Source organism: Toxotes jaculatrix, chromosome 3 (assembly GCF_017976425.1).
Source record: "Toxotes jaculatrix isolate fToxJac2 chromosome 3, fToxJac2.pri, whole genome shotgun sequence".
NCBI lineage: Eukaryota > Metazoa > Chordata > Actinopteri > Toxotidae > Toxotes > Toxotes jaculatrix.
The window spans coordinates 17,272,077-17,287,411 of NC_054396.1; the positions used below are offsets into that span (position 1 = coordinate 17,272,077).

At 39.6% G+C, this 15,335-nt stretch overlaps 1 protein-coding gene across 1 annotated transcript in view; it reads left to right on the forward strand.

Annotated features, from left to right (window-relative positions):
- The first annotated feature begins 901 nt into the window (after positions 1 to 901).
- The window catches only part of cadpsb (Ca2+-dependent activator protein for secretion b), a 65,468-nt gene continuing 51,034 nt past the window's right edge, over positions 902 to 15,335 (forward strand). Inside the window, exon 1 of the mRNA XM_041034178.1 lies at positions 902 to 1,323. Coding sequence (XP_040890112.1) covers positions 991 to 1,323 — 333 coding nt within the window. The 5' untranslated portion in view covers positions 902 to 990. The remainder of the gene's footprint in view (positions 1,324 to 15,335) is intronic.

Consider the following 15,335-nt stretch of genomic DNA (forward strand, 5'->3'; position numbering starts at 1 on the left):
TGAAGATTTCCATTCTGTTCAATGAAAAAAAAAATCTATGTAGTAGATGAAGAGCTCAGGTGACTGCAGCGTGATCCAATTTCCTGACAAGGGATACCAGCACATGCTGCAACAATCAATTTCTCGAGCCTAGAGACTGAAAACGAGCAGCTGAGTCTTTATGGCTACCCCACCCTTCAACAACACACAGCATGGGGGGGCTCAGGAGCCATTCTGTTTTTTTGTTGTTGTTGTTGTTGTTTTTTTACACCTACTAATCTCCATCCCGAGCACTTGCCCATAAATTGAATAATGTTCCCCATTTCAGTGACAATATCAGAGAAATCCTGTGGCAGCCATCTTAGGTGTACCACTGCAGGACGATATGATGAGCTACAGTAGCCTGAAGGACGAGCCGCGCATCCTTCGCTCCCTGCTCCTCTCCTGTGTTCAGGACCACGGCCAGCTCCCCCGCGCCTGCGTCCCGGCCTGGCAGGCAGGGAGAGGCCATCGCCCGCTTTCACCAGACACACACACACACACACACACACACACACACACACACACACACACACACACAGTAAAAATAAAAAAAAAGGAAAAGAAAAAAAAAACAGAAAGCCGCTCTCTCTCTCCTTCCTCTCATCTGTACACTACACCCCCCTCCCCCTCCCATCCCCTCTGCTCCCTTCTCACCTCCCCCTCTCACATCCGCAGCAGTGACTGGCCAATAAAACACAGAAAATACGTAAGCACCGACGAGTGCTCGGCGCAGGCGGAGAAAGCTCAGTGTGAAGCAGTCTAAACCTCCTCCAGCACCACTCGTACTGCTGACATCTCTCAGCGAGTACAACCAGGGCCTATCCCTGTCTTGACTTCGGGCATATTCTACATTATATCTAGGCACGGATAAGACAACGGCACAACCATCATCGGGAGACGTCAAGAAAAAAAAATTAACTAATTTAGTAGGTTAGGTTATCTGTAGGGACGCATCACCTCTAGAGCAAGATGTTAGATCCGTCGTCCAGCGAGGAGGAATCTGATGGGATAGTGGAGGAGGAAAGCAAAGAGGCGATGGCACCCCAGGCCGGATCCCGCATCTCTCCAAGTAGGACCAGCGAGAGCTCGGGTGGACTAGCGCCCAGCAGCAGCCGCAGCAGTGCCCGTCCGACCAGCCCGAGCCCGTCAGCCGCCAGCGAGGAGAAAGAGGACCTGGAGAAGCTGCAGAGGGAGGAAGAAGAGCGTAAAAAGAAGCTGCAGTTGTATGTTTTTGTGATGCGATGCATCGCTTACCCATTCAATGCAAAACAGCCCACAGATATGGCAAGGCGACAACAGAAGGTAAGGGCCCTCGGTGCAAAGGCATAATTAATAACCACATGCTCACGAAATGCCTCCTTTCCTATCTCAGTCTCTATGTTGTCATTGATGACCTACATAAGCTAGAACACAGAGGGGGGGGTTTGGCCACTAGGCCTATCCGATAGCGCATGGATTCAGCACAGTCCCCGTGAAACCACTGTTTGTTTTTCTGACGCAAAATGTTGAAATCCTCGGAGCATGACAGGGGCACATAAAGGCGCTTCGAGATCCGGATAGTGAAAGGACACATGGTATCCCACTGCAGAGCTGCAGACTGAGTGCAGTCCATGTTCCTCCACCACACCAGCTCACAAGTGAGATCAATCCCAGAGCCCGGCAAGCCCATTAACTGAAAGGGCGTTCAGGAGACGGTGGATGGCGATTTAAAACAGGACGGTGTCATTGTCCTTTTTGGCCTACATCTCACCACCAAAGTCCCGCTTCCCATTTGATATGCAGCTGTATGTGGCTCTATATATCCTGCCTTCCTGGCGGATTCCCAATTCCAACCCGTTTGCGCCATCACTTATCCCGTCAATTTGGCCTCCCAAGGTGACTTCTGGGCACAGACCTCTTGAGGAGGGTTGCTTAATAGCCTTTCTCCTCCGCGGATGAGCCAGGCTCCTCTCGATGGGTTACAGTAAATTGGTTGCATTAACATTTTTTTTTAAATATCCACACATTTTTATTTATTTTGTATTTTTATGCAATTTTAAGAAAAAGAAGAATGTACAGAGGCTCGTGCTTTTGAAATTTATATAAGTTACTGTAAGGGACAAGGCCCCACATCCTGGTTTCACGCTGCTGCTGTGTTGCTCCATTGATGTTGAAGCCAGTTTTGGGTCATGATGCCCTTACTGTCAAAGTCACCATGCACAGGCCCTACTGTACTGAAGGACTGTACTGGCGTTAGCCAGGACAATGGCTCCAGTTTATTGTCCTTGTTTTGTGTTGTCTGTCACAACAGAAATAGACCATCTAGTTTTTGACTGCCACACCAACTGGCTGTCATGTATAAATTAATGAAATTATGCAACAGCAACTGGCTGTCATTTATAATTTAATGCAATTATACAATGACGAGCGTGTTCTGAGTAGGACTACTTTCATATTGTGAAAACACTGATCATCACATGGCTTGGTGAGACAGTAGTTTCGGTTTCTTGTAGTTCTCCTCGCAAGGCACAAGTTGTGTTCAGCGTGGTCTGTGCACCTGCAGAAGAGTCATTCAGCTGAGTTGATCTAAGGCTGATTATGTATCACTCATGCAAGGAAACACTGTAAACAATACTGTGGAAATCGCTCTTGTGACTCTTGTTTTACTGTTTAACCTGCAGACAGTTGGTCTTCCTCTGGACACAGTTTGATATGGTCTGAATTTTCTGCTGACTCATGCACAAGTGCATGTGGGAGGCATAAATAATGTTTCCATCTATTTGTTTGTTTGTTTGTAGTCCCGTTCAGCGTAGGTTACTGATAATCTAATGCATGCTTAGTAATGCACTTTCATATCTGGTTGTGCAGGCAGCCACAATCCTCTTCTGTGGGTGAGTGAATATCTGGACAAACAATCCGTTGCTTGCTGTCAGACCACAAAATCAAAGTGTGTCTGTCTGCCTACAGTCTGCCTCTAGACTTTGACTTGGTCTCAGTTTGTATTTTTTTGCAATTAAACAGTCTCTTCAGGAGAAATTATTATTCATTGTTACAGATTGTGCAACGACATTTGATTATTAATTGGTTTGATTTACAATGACACTGAAAAAGGATGATTAATTACACAGAAACATTTAACATCAGAGATCCCTTAAATGTAGGTTGATTAGTTTATGGCAGTTATTAGTGCATTTACAGTGACATGACATTGTAAAGTAGTCATTCTTTCACTGTCATTTCACTACATTTTGGCCCTGTGTGGTTATGAAGAAACAATTCATCATGCAATACACTTTACTGAAGAAAAAAAAAAAAACATTCTACATTGCTCCAATATTTTCCCTGGAGATTTCTCTCAGCCATGAATCTCCCTTGAATGTGGGCTCCTCGGATGTCCATAAACAATAATCTATTAAGGAAATTCCTCACAGTGCTGGCCACACAATTTAATATGTCGTCTATTACAATTCCGGCTATTTTAGATTAGTCACAGAAACATGATGAAACAATTTCTGCAAATTTAAGTGTTTTCTCTACAAAAAGACTTAAAGGCCTGAGAAAAACATGTGGAGCAGCTCCATGATAATCCGTTATTAGAAGCTCTGGCACACAAACAGCAGTGATGGACTATCACAGAAAAACACACCAAGCTGCAGAGTATGCAAGCTCCACTACTGCTTCTTGAAATGTATTGCTATAACCTTGTGAAAGGGTAACACAATAGGACAGTAAGAGGCAGTCGCTTCCTTTTGAGGGGAGAGGGAAATATTTTCTCATTCAGCCTGAAACATGTCTTCACCAGCAGCAGTATGAAGGCCGCTGCTGTAAAAATGTTGGTTCTTAAGTGTATGTGCATATTTAACAGGTGACACGTGCTTGTATGCAAGGCTAATTGTCTTGGGAACACATTTACATTTATGGCCCCGTCTCTAAGAATATGTTGTAAGTAAATTATTGAAGTTCTTGACAAATATAGACTGTGTTGGTGTAATTTATGTAATTACAGCATCACTGTGGATTGTCCTGGAGGGGGAAAATCCTCCATTTAATGACAATGAGCTACCTAAACTGTTTGTACAGAGGAATAGCACAGAGGATAATGCAGAAGGAGAGGGCACAATCACAAAAAAGACAGAAAACATCAAATTTAGAAAGACATTTTATGATATTTTTCTATGGATGGCAAGATCAGTCTTTCGATTGTTTGGTCTGTCGTTTCTGTCCAGACTGAAACATCTCAAGTATTTGATGGATGGCCATGAAATTTTGTACAGAGATTCATGGCTCCCAGTTGTTATATGACGGTGACTTGTAGGGTCAGAATTGTCAGAATTTTAGCTGCAGAATTTAACTGCTAAACATTAGCATGTTAATATTATCACTCAACATTTTAGCACCACTGAGCCTAGCCTTGCTCAGTCCTGTTAGATAATAAGCACAACTGAGCAAAGGAACGTGAGAAAGTTCTTATTTAATGTACATTTGAAATATAAATTAAATCTATTATAACATCAAAAATAGAATCAAACATTAGCAATCAAACCGCTAAAAACGAAATCTGATCAATCAGACATTTGCTTTTTATAGACCACAGTGATTGTATTTTTCAGAAATGAGTAATCTCAGTTGGAGGATTTTTTTTTTTTCAATTAGAAACTGTGATGCCCCGAAGATATAATTGGACCCAATCAACTCATTTGCCAGCAGGTTTGTTTAATAGAGTGACTCTTGGCTCAGCATTTTAATACTATACATTATGCCGTTGATACTCTGAGGGAGAGCTGTGAATTGTGCAGCAGGCTTTGTGATATGAATGCAAAGGAGACTGAAATTCAAATCATTGATACCTGGATGAAGTTAACCTCTTTGGTGTTTAGTGCTGAGTCTGGCAAAGGATTTTGGATGTCCCGCTGTGAGCTGGATTTTACTTCATTGTCTTTTGTTAGAAGCCATAACTATAGCCTGGCATAGGTGTTACCTCCTCTAAATTGGCATTTGTGTCGGTAAAAGAGAGGAAATGTTGGAACAAACTAAATTAAAACGTGACTAAAAGTTAATGGTGAAGTGATCATTAGATTGTGAAAGAGCTGAGTAAGCTGTCAAACATACAAGGTCACACATGGACATCATTATTTTATCTTTGCAGATGACTGTTGATACACTTATTTTGTGCATGAATATGTTAATATGATGAGCGACAATGATTCAGGTAATTGTGGCATTTGAGTTGATGCGTAATGGACAGATAACGCTGAGCTATGAAGATGGAAACAAGAAGAAGGAACTCAGGGGAGAGGGAGATTAAACTGACATCATTGGAAGAGGCATGAATAAAATTAGAAACATTAAAAAATTAATAGGCATACACTGCAAATGCTGTATGTGCAGTGGGGATTTTCAGAAATGGTTTAACACTTTTGTTTGTGGACTCCATGGTTTAAAATGTCTCTTATGTCCCTGGAGTGTGTATTGTGCCCTTTCTGTCCTGTTTGTTGAAAGAAATCATAAGTCGGTTAACAAGATTATATTTGAACGATGAACATGATACAAATAACTGAGGTTGAACTGCCCGAGCTCATTATGTTCGTGAAACACACATCATGTGGACAAAAGAGAGTGGCTGTAAATGGAGAGCTCAAGTATGACACTGAAGTCATTTGCATTATTATGTAAAATCTTCAAATGGTGTTCTGCATGAATAAAGGCATCCTCTGACAATAAAAGGAGCTTCGCAGTTGGCGTCGGTTAACAATAAAGCATGTCAATCAGGGTTTGAAAGCCTGTGCTGAAATGTTTGTCTTTCTCATTAACAAGCAGATGTTTTAGCATGTTTTAGCAACACTTGTATTGAAGAATAAAGGTCTTCATCAACGGTATGGATATGAAAGTGGATTCAAAAGGGGGTGGCGGCTGAAAAGAAGCAGGCGAAATACCCCCTCACCCACAATCTGTGCAGCAGAGTGTAACATATCACAGATTCACAAATTAAACATCTCATCTGTCTCTGTATAACCAAGAGAGAAAGCTAAGATGTTGTTTGTTAGAATTCTAACAATATCTTTTCCCAAAGGGTTGACTACTTTGAAAGCAGCAATCACAGTCAGGATCAAATTGACTCATATTCGCAGGAGTGTGACCTGATATTTGGTGAACAGGTCAGACATGTACAAACATAAATAGCTACAGAACTGCAAATGTTACAGCACAGAGTTTCTGTATGTGAATGTACAGGATTTTATGTTGTATGTGTATCTGTGATCTGGCTTGAAAGCAACATCTCACATGGGGTTGTTTCTCTCCGGTACAGAATGTACTTGTTAATTATACTAGAACCTACGTGTCCCCACATAGCCTATATAATCTTGTCTGCTGCCCAAAGCGGCAGTTTAATTCGGGTAGACAAATTTTAACCATCTACGTTTATCATTTGTTCAACCTTAATCCTGGTGGCACAACACAAAAAGATCCCTATTTTCTGAGGGACACAATCCCTGGACATGAAGCACTGGTTGAGGACAGTTAGTGTGTCCTCATAATGTATGCATGGATTGCGACAGATTAATCTGCAGGGCTCCTGTCTTTTTTTTTTTTTTTTTTCATTGCTGTATAAGATATAATCCCTGCTCCCAACGCTGCACATTTCCCATACTCAGAAAAAAGTGGAAAACAAAAGCTGGTTTGATTAAAGTGGACATAAGACATCAGCAGCCCTGGTTGGCAATGCAAGTGGAAAATGCATTATCGCTTTTAATAATAAGATTCTGTCTAACCTCAAAATTAAAATTAGGGCCACAGCTAACAATTATTTTCACTAGTGGTTTATGTGCAGATTATTTTCTCAAGTAATCATTATGGGTAGGAAAAAAAATGAAAATATCACAGTCTGATGTAACATCGTCATCATCAATTGTCTATCAAAACAGCTGACAATTTATTGTCAATCAACTTATTGATTAGTAGACTCAGAAACCATTTCATTGGAATTGTACTCACTGGAAGAAAACAGCTGGGGTCCAGGTTTACTTCCTGACAGATTTCAACACTGCAGCAATTAAAATATTTATACTGTATGTGAAACTATGAAATAGTCAGTAGTTGCTGAGGCTGGTGAACTGCTGCTGCACCCTCAAATATACTGAACAAAAATATAAACACAACACGCAAGAACCTCTATGTTCTCATATTCCAGAGGCTGCATACAATTGCATTGTCCTGCTGGAATGTAAGGTGATGATGGCAGATGAATGGCATCAGAACATCGTCCCCGTATCGTTGCCATCAATAATATTCAATCTTGTTTTGAAACCATGACTTATTCCTGCCCACGCCATGACACCACCACCTATGTGGGTCAGTCTGTGTACAACATTGCCTTTGGTATAGTGTTCACCAGTCTGTTGCCAAACACGCTGTCTTCCATCCACACAGTGAAGATGGAGACAGGACTCATCCGTAAATAGCACTGTTCTCCAGCAAGCCAAGGGCCATCGGACATGGTGTTAGCCTGCACAAGATGGTTGTGATGCCAGCAGCTGTCAGATCCAGACCCTGGTGTGGACAACGCACATGGGGGTTTGTTTCTCTGAGGCGGTTGTGGATGGTCTGTGCCAAGAGTCTTCTTCTTCTGTTGTATATGCCAGCAACGGTCATCAGCCATTCATGTTGCTGTCTCATACAATCTCGCAGATGGAGAAGGCGTATATACCGATCTTGTGCTGGTGTGGTGACACATAGTCGGCAGGCTTGTGGACATTTTGCAGTGTTGCTGAACTCTCGGAAACGCCTTCTTAGATGGCTGATAGTTGAATGATGGATATTCAGTTCTGCAGACACTGTTCTGGGTGACATTCCTGCAATCAGCATGCCAACTGCAGGCGTCCTCATGGCTAACGTCAACTGTGCCATTATGGCACACGTGCCATAATCATGTCATGTAATCAGCACCTTGATATGACAGGTGGATGGATTATCTTGGCTGAGGAGAAGTGATCACTAACATGGATTTAAAGAAAAAAAGCCTTTTGTCTGCTGAGAAAAAATCTTAGATCTTTCATTTCAACTCATGAAAAACTGGGAGCAAAAACAAAAGTGTTGCGTTTATGTTTGTTCAGTCTGGATCAGGATGTGCTTTGTGTGCTCAGCAAATACACATTCCTGTGCTGTGTTATATTAATCATAATGCTGTCTACGCTACTCAGACACATCAGTACATCTAAATGCATCAAACCATGGAGTTAAACCAAAGCAAATCAAAAATTAAATCAGCTAGTGTCATCATGCTCTTGTCTTCTGAAACTGTTATAATCACATAGTTTTTTTCTTACACTATAATTGTGACTTTTTCTTTTTTATCATAACAACAAGATAGTTTTCTCATAATTATGAGATTCTAAGTCATAATTATGAGGTATGGAAGTTACAGTCACTGTACAAGGAATCTTCTGTAAATGTTCTTTGATGAATACAATACGTGACTATACGTTGTATCACACTTTAGAAATCTCGTTTGAGTTTTGTGAAAGCAGGCAGCTGTTGGTGGTCGTTAAGGGCACATGAGTGCGTTTGTGCTGTTATTTTGAACTATATGAAAGATTGCTTCAAAGGGAGAATTACTCGGGCATGACTGGGAAAAGACGAAGCATAGAGAAACGGAGAGAGAGATTAGTAGTGGTGATTTTCCACATTACAGAAAGAGACAGAGGTAAGAGCTATAGCCGGAGCGTTACACCTCGCCTCTGTCGAACCTCTCTTTCCCTCTTACTCTGATGACTCTCACTGATGCATAAAGAACACAAACAGCAGCCTGGAGCAGCCATGAGGATGTACGCCAGGAAGACAGTCAAAGTTTCTCTCCTGTGTTATCACGGGTGTTACACACTCCTGTGCCACCCCCCATTTAAACAGAGCCAAAGCACCACTCACCTGCTGTCAAACACCAACTCTAGATCTGTATCTGAGGCCTTCTGTTTGCTGTTCAAAGTCGTTGCTTAGAATACTATCATTAATGCAAAATGACAGTAGGAGAGTTATCATCCATATACCAATGCAGTAAGACAACATCCATAATCATAGTAGATCCACATGAACAGCAAGAGATAAAAATGCAAAAAAAAAACCTGCAGAAACGGATAAATTTAATTTTATTCATATTTTGTTCTGTTTAGCATTCGCATTAAACCTCTCCAATTATTAAGTCTACAGAACATGTTATGGTTTTTAAAACACAACCCTTAAATACTTCTGTTTACTTTGTTACCCATGACAAAGAAATATTTTGTGAAACCCCTTTACTCTTCCTTTTCTTCTATATCTTCAAGCAGCAGCAGCTAAACACTCAAAATCATGTTTCAATTTAACTAAGATACAAACCTCACTGAACATCAACCAAGACCAACAGATGGGCACAAAGGAATAGATATTTGAGATGAGCACCTTTAACAGCAGAGAGAGTGAGTGAGAGAGAAACACTTCAGAGAAAGAAGGAAAAAGACACTAAGTGATTCGTGATGGGAAGTTAGCAGGAAAGGATTTATGTCTTTGACTCTTGATGAGAGTAATGCACCAGGAAAGGACAGAGATCCCAACCCGCAGTCAGTTTTATATCCTCTACAGTATGAAGTAGAGCTGTAGCACTGCAGTAGATACTTTTAGTTTTGAACCAAAGCGGAGTAACACTGTATTAGACACATTTTTCTATTTCAGCTGAAAAGAAAAAAACAGTGAGTTACTTTCAAGCTTGACCTTTGTTAGAGGACAGCCTTGACCTTCATCCAGTACAGTTTCACTGAGAACAGTCAGTGATTGTTGGGTGGGCATTTTTGCATTTCCCAAAAAAAAAGTACTGAAAACAATTTTTCCTTACCCAGATCTGAGGAAGTACAGGACATAATATTCGTTTTAAATCTGAGAGAAATTCTTTGGAATGAGATTTCATATTTAACTGCTACATACAAGGGCTGTAATGAACTTATTCTTTTATAAAAGCTGTTTTTTGTTGTGTTGCTTAATTATGTAGTGCATGAAAAGTCAAAAAATAGTGATGAATGCCCATCACAGGGTATGAGGACTCGAGGTGATGTCTTGTGTTGTCTAACTAGGTCTCCAGCACTTAAGGTGTATTCAATTTAAGACTGCATAAAACGCAGAAATGTCAAAATCTCACATTTAACTTCAACTTTTTTTATTGTGCTGTGCCAAATTTATGCAAATTGTCCCATTGATTTTATCCTCTCATTGTCCATACCATTTATGTTATATTAGGTCAAGGACTTATTTTCTCCTCAGCAACTGAATGAGCATAATGACGAACCAGCTGAGCTGTAGAGCAGCTGCCAGTGAGTTGGTGGTGTGATAATGGATGACTGTTACAAGAAGGGGCTTAGCTGGTTGTGAACACAGTGTTCCCCTGTATATATCAGCAGTGCCACAGCTCCTGAATATGACAACAGTGTGGAGACTGGTTATACAGAGCCAGAACCCCCTGTTTTATCCCTATTTGCCGTGTGTCAGGCTCTGTCTGCAGAGTATACACCTGGCTGTTTACTAACCCAGCCGCGTAGTATTTACTCACACAACGCTGTGTGTGTGTGTGTCTTCAGAACAAATCTTTGTGAGCATGTCTGGTTGGGGATAATAGCTTGTGCATCTGTCTCTGTATAATTGTAGTTTTGTAACCGCAGTCACTATATGATGCTGGTGTTTTGTGTTTGACGAGGCCTGTTGCTGGTAGATTTTGTGCAGCTGTCATGCAGCGCTTGTTCCCATACTTGTGTTTGCTGTTTACTCAGATGTGGCCCGGCGGTGTCATCTGCAACATGAATAAAGTGTGCTTTGTCCAGCGAGGGGATTCGACCATACCATGTTTGCTGAAAACCAACATCAGTTTTGAAAACAGCTCTTTCCTGAGCAAACAGATTGAAACACAATGAGAACATTTAGTTTGAATGATGTCCTTTCACCACTTTGTGAATGGATTTCATGAATGTAAAGTTTACCTTCCTCATATATCTTAATAAAGTAAACTTGCAGTACTTTAAACACTTCTAATGTTTAGTCTCTCCATGTTTAGATTTAGACGTTTCCTCAGTCTTTCAGCTAACGTATAATTTTGATCAGTTTTTTGTGAATAATTTACAAGTGCCCACCAGTGAAAACAGGCACATCTAATTTGCAGCCATTTAATTCTGGAGAACACCTTAATTTAACTTACCTTTTCAATGTTATGTAACTTCTGGAGGAAACTCAAGTGTGAGTCAGCAGCAGAGGCTTTACTGCGCTGGGTTACAGTATATACTGCATTCAATTAACTAATTACTGCACTCATCACAGCGCTGCACTGACAGCTGAGGTGTTGTATACCTCACAATCCATGCTGATTAAAAATTTCCAAGAGATAAATATGACATTAATATGAATCCAATTATTATTTATAAATATTGTGTTTATGTAACCTGTCCTTTTACTGATTTAGTCTTTCTTTTTTGTAAACAACAAAGCTATACAACAAATGTACACTTCCTTACTATTCATAAAGACACACACACACACATACAAAAATCCTCTTAATCATTTGTCATATTTGAGCATGACCTGCTCTCATCTTTCTCACTCTCTGCTTGACTGGAAACAGAAAAAAATGAGTGACCAACTGATTTACATACAACACACCAAATGCCATAACTACCGCTGAAGAAATGAACGTCATGTCAGTATTTTCCTGAGACTTCAGGGCTTTAGGAACCCATCAGGAGTTTATGTACATTCTATAATTAATAAACTAAAACTTGATTCCAGTGTATTTCAAACTTAATATATTCAGGTTACTCTTATTCTACTCAAATTAAGTATTCACCATTTCCCCGCCATATTCTTGTGCTCGGCACTGTCGAAAAGGCTTTGAAACATTTAGATCTTCATTAGATCTTAGATCTATGGCCCTGAATAGTCTTTACAGCTGCCAAACCCTATTGTAACCGTCCCCCCCATTACATTGTAGGCAGTGACTGACAGCTGTGAACATTTCAACAACCTTTTAAAATAACTGACTTGCATATTTGATGTTAGTTTTCATTTCATTTTCACACAATTTATTTTGTTCTATTAAAAGCTAGGTATCATTTGTCATGTTGTATATGACAAAAATTACTTCTATAATGATTTCGTACCAAATGCATAGACTTTCTCCTGCACTCCAGAAAAAAATGTGATAAAATGGGCCAAACACGTAGTGACAGAGCAATATGTAAAGATCTTTTTTGGTTCACTGAAGAATCACTAAAGGCAGCTTACTTTTGACAAGATATGCGCCTGAGGGGGGCTTAATACTATGGACCTGCGTTAGAGGCTCAATGGGCTTTAAGATACAGGACATATATTCTGAAATTATGTGCTGTTGAAGCTGACAGACTTTTACTGCATGCTATAATGTCGGTTTGTTCCCAATATCTACTGTTTTTTAAATGGCATTTCATGGAATATGACAGTTTAAAATAATTCTATGAAGTATGAGGGACGTAAACTCCAATTTTTAAAAAATCTATTATAAAGCTAGCTTTTAATTAAAGATTCCTGATCATTAAATATTTCACAGTGACTCCAACATCGCATCATGCCACATGGTCAAACTACAAACTCTAATCCATAGTCATTTTGAACTGTAATGAAGTTACTGTACATCAAAGCCATGCAGTGTGCACATCTCCTCTATCAATATGTGAAGGGTGATTAATGTCACTGCCTACTTCATTTCAAGCCAATGAATCACAGTGTAACACTGCAATCTTGATAAGAGCCACAGAGAGAGAATCAATACCAGCAAAGCAGGAAAGTTCGTCTTGGGAGTCTGGCAACACTGATGAAAATGGAGGCATTTTCTGTCATCCATCAACTTGGTTAGTAATCAGCACAGTTCTCTAATCAGCAATGAAATAAAAAGTACGCAGAACTGAAAGTCATAAATACTTAATGCAGCTGAACTGTGATTTGGTGACACATTTTGCTGGGTTTACTGCTTTGTGCTACAGTGTCAGCTCTCCACACACACATTTGGACAGCTATTCTTGTCATTGCACTGACTTCCACTCCTTGTGGACAGCCTAACCTTAACCCTAACCCTAACCAATTCATGCCCAACCTTAACCTAACCTAGCCTAACCTAACCTCAACTCACACCTTACCCTAACCAGGATCACAGAAATGGCATTTTGCCTTATTAGGATTGGGCTTTGGACCCCATGAGGCCTACTGGTCCCGACAAGGTCAATGTTTATACCAGAAAAAGGTCCCAAAAAGGTAACATAAACACACACACACACACAGTTAGCAGCTTGCTGTGTTGTCACATAAAGTCAGATCGGCTAAAAGAAATTATCAGCAGAAGCTTTGACCTTCTTCAGGTAAAACCCAACAGTGTTATTCTGCCAGTGTCTGGATCACTCCTACATTTTCCTCTGGTATCTTTGTGATTCTTCTACAAATAGTATGTGGGTTTAATAGAAGCAACTCTGTCCTTGGCTGCAACTGAAAATTATTTTCATTGTTGATTAATCTGCCAGTTATTGTCCACATTAATCAATCATTTGAAAAAAATTGCGTAAAATTACCATTATCTCCCAGATCCTAAACTGATGAACAAAATCTGCAGCTATTTAGTTTAACATGATAAACAATAAATAAAAGCATGAAATTCTCACATTTTAGAGGCAGGAAGTTGGGAATATTTTGTAGTGTTTGAAAATTTATTTAAACAATCAATCAATTATCAAAACAATAATTTTCTGTCAACTGATTTATTGAGTAATTGTTCTAGCTCTGATTGCAAGTCCTCACTAAATTACAATTAAACAGATCAGAGGTCTAATCTGTCTGTACTATTTTACTGTCTATTTTACAGCTTTAAGAATTACTGCAATAATTGATCATCAACTATTTTGATAATCAATTAATTGTTTAAGTAATTTTTTAAGCCAAAACTGTTGATTGGACAAATCAAGTTTTTTTTTTTTTTTTTTTGAAGAAATCGTTCTCTTGTTTTAGGAAATTGTAATGGACATTTTTCACTATTTTCTGACATTAAATAGACCAAACAATTTATCATTTTAAACAGTGAATCAGTTGGTATGTACCAGTGTTTTGTGGTAATCAGGAAAGCTAGCTTGCGTGACCTTAGGTCTAGAGGCACATGTGCTTGCTTTGCCCTGAAACATCCAGTCAGCTTGGTTCAAATCAGTTTTCAAAAGCCCACAAGCCGTTTAACAGAAACCTCACGCTTTATCTTCTACCCTTACACAATGCACATTATTCATACAAGTATGTTGTGGTTTTTCTTTCCCTCATTTTGAATTGATTGTAGGTCATCACATGCCCACACTTCAGTCTAAGCACATATACACACATTTTTGTTTTTTATCAAAATGTTTTCTCTATGTAAGACTTTTATTATTGAATTATTGCTATTTCAGAATTTAATAAGAAATGTATTCTCCTGAGATAAAGGAAGGAAAATACCTTTAATTAATGTACATCTCTTATGACAAAAGAGAATCCAAAGCAAGTTCATTAGGTACACTTAGTTGAAACTAATGTAGTCTAATACAACAGTCCCACAATAAATCCTACCTTCTTGACAGTAATAATGATCAGGTTGTGTTGAAACTGTTTTAGGGAAGTGCTGATTGAACTTTATGGTAATTTTTGAGACTGTAGTTTGTGGTGCTGTTGAATTGTTTAGCATTATATGGAGGTGTTTCAATTATTTTGTCCACCCTATTTATATCAGTGAGTGGGCTAAACAACAGAAACACTTCTCTGTATAATGCAACACAGTTCAACACCATTACAGCTTCCAAAATGACCATACAGTTAAATCAACCCCTTTCTAAAACAGTTAAAAAAAAAACAAAACTGAACATTACAACCTTCATGAAGGAGGATTTATTGCAGGAATGCTGTATTACACTGCATTGGTTTCAGCTATGTGTACCTAATAAACTGCCAACTCAGTTTATTTATCCTCACCCTATCACTTTCAGAAATGGACATGCAACCAAGGATGACTATATGACTATGACTTCAGCCTCAGAGTGTCCCCATATACCAGACTGACTTGCATACTGGTGTTAATATTAACATTTCTTGCCTCAGGATGTTCCTTGAACACCATAGTCTATTAAAGCATAACAGGGATGTCCCACACTTCCTCTTTAATCTCACATCTAGCAGTTGCCAAGATGAATAAACCTGAAACCTTGAAGGAGAGGCATGAGTATTGATCTCTAATGTTGCTGACGTGCTGTTGTGTGTTGTAAGTGGATCTTTTATGTTTGGACATTAAATGG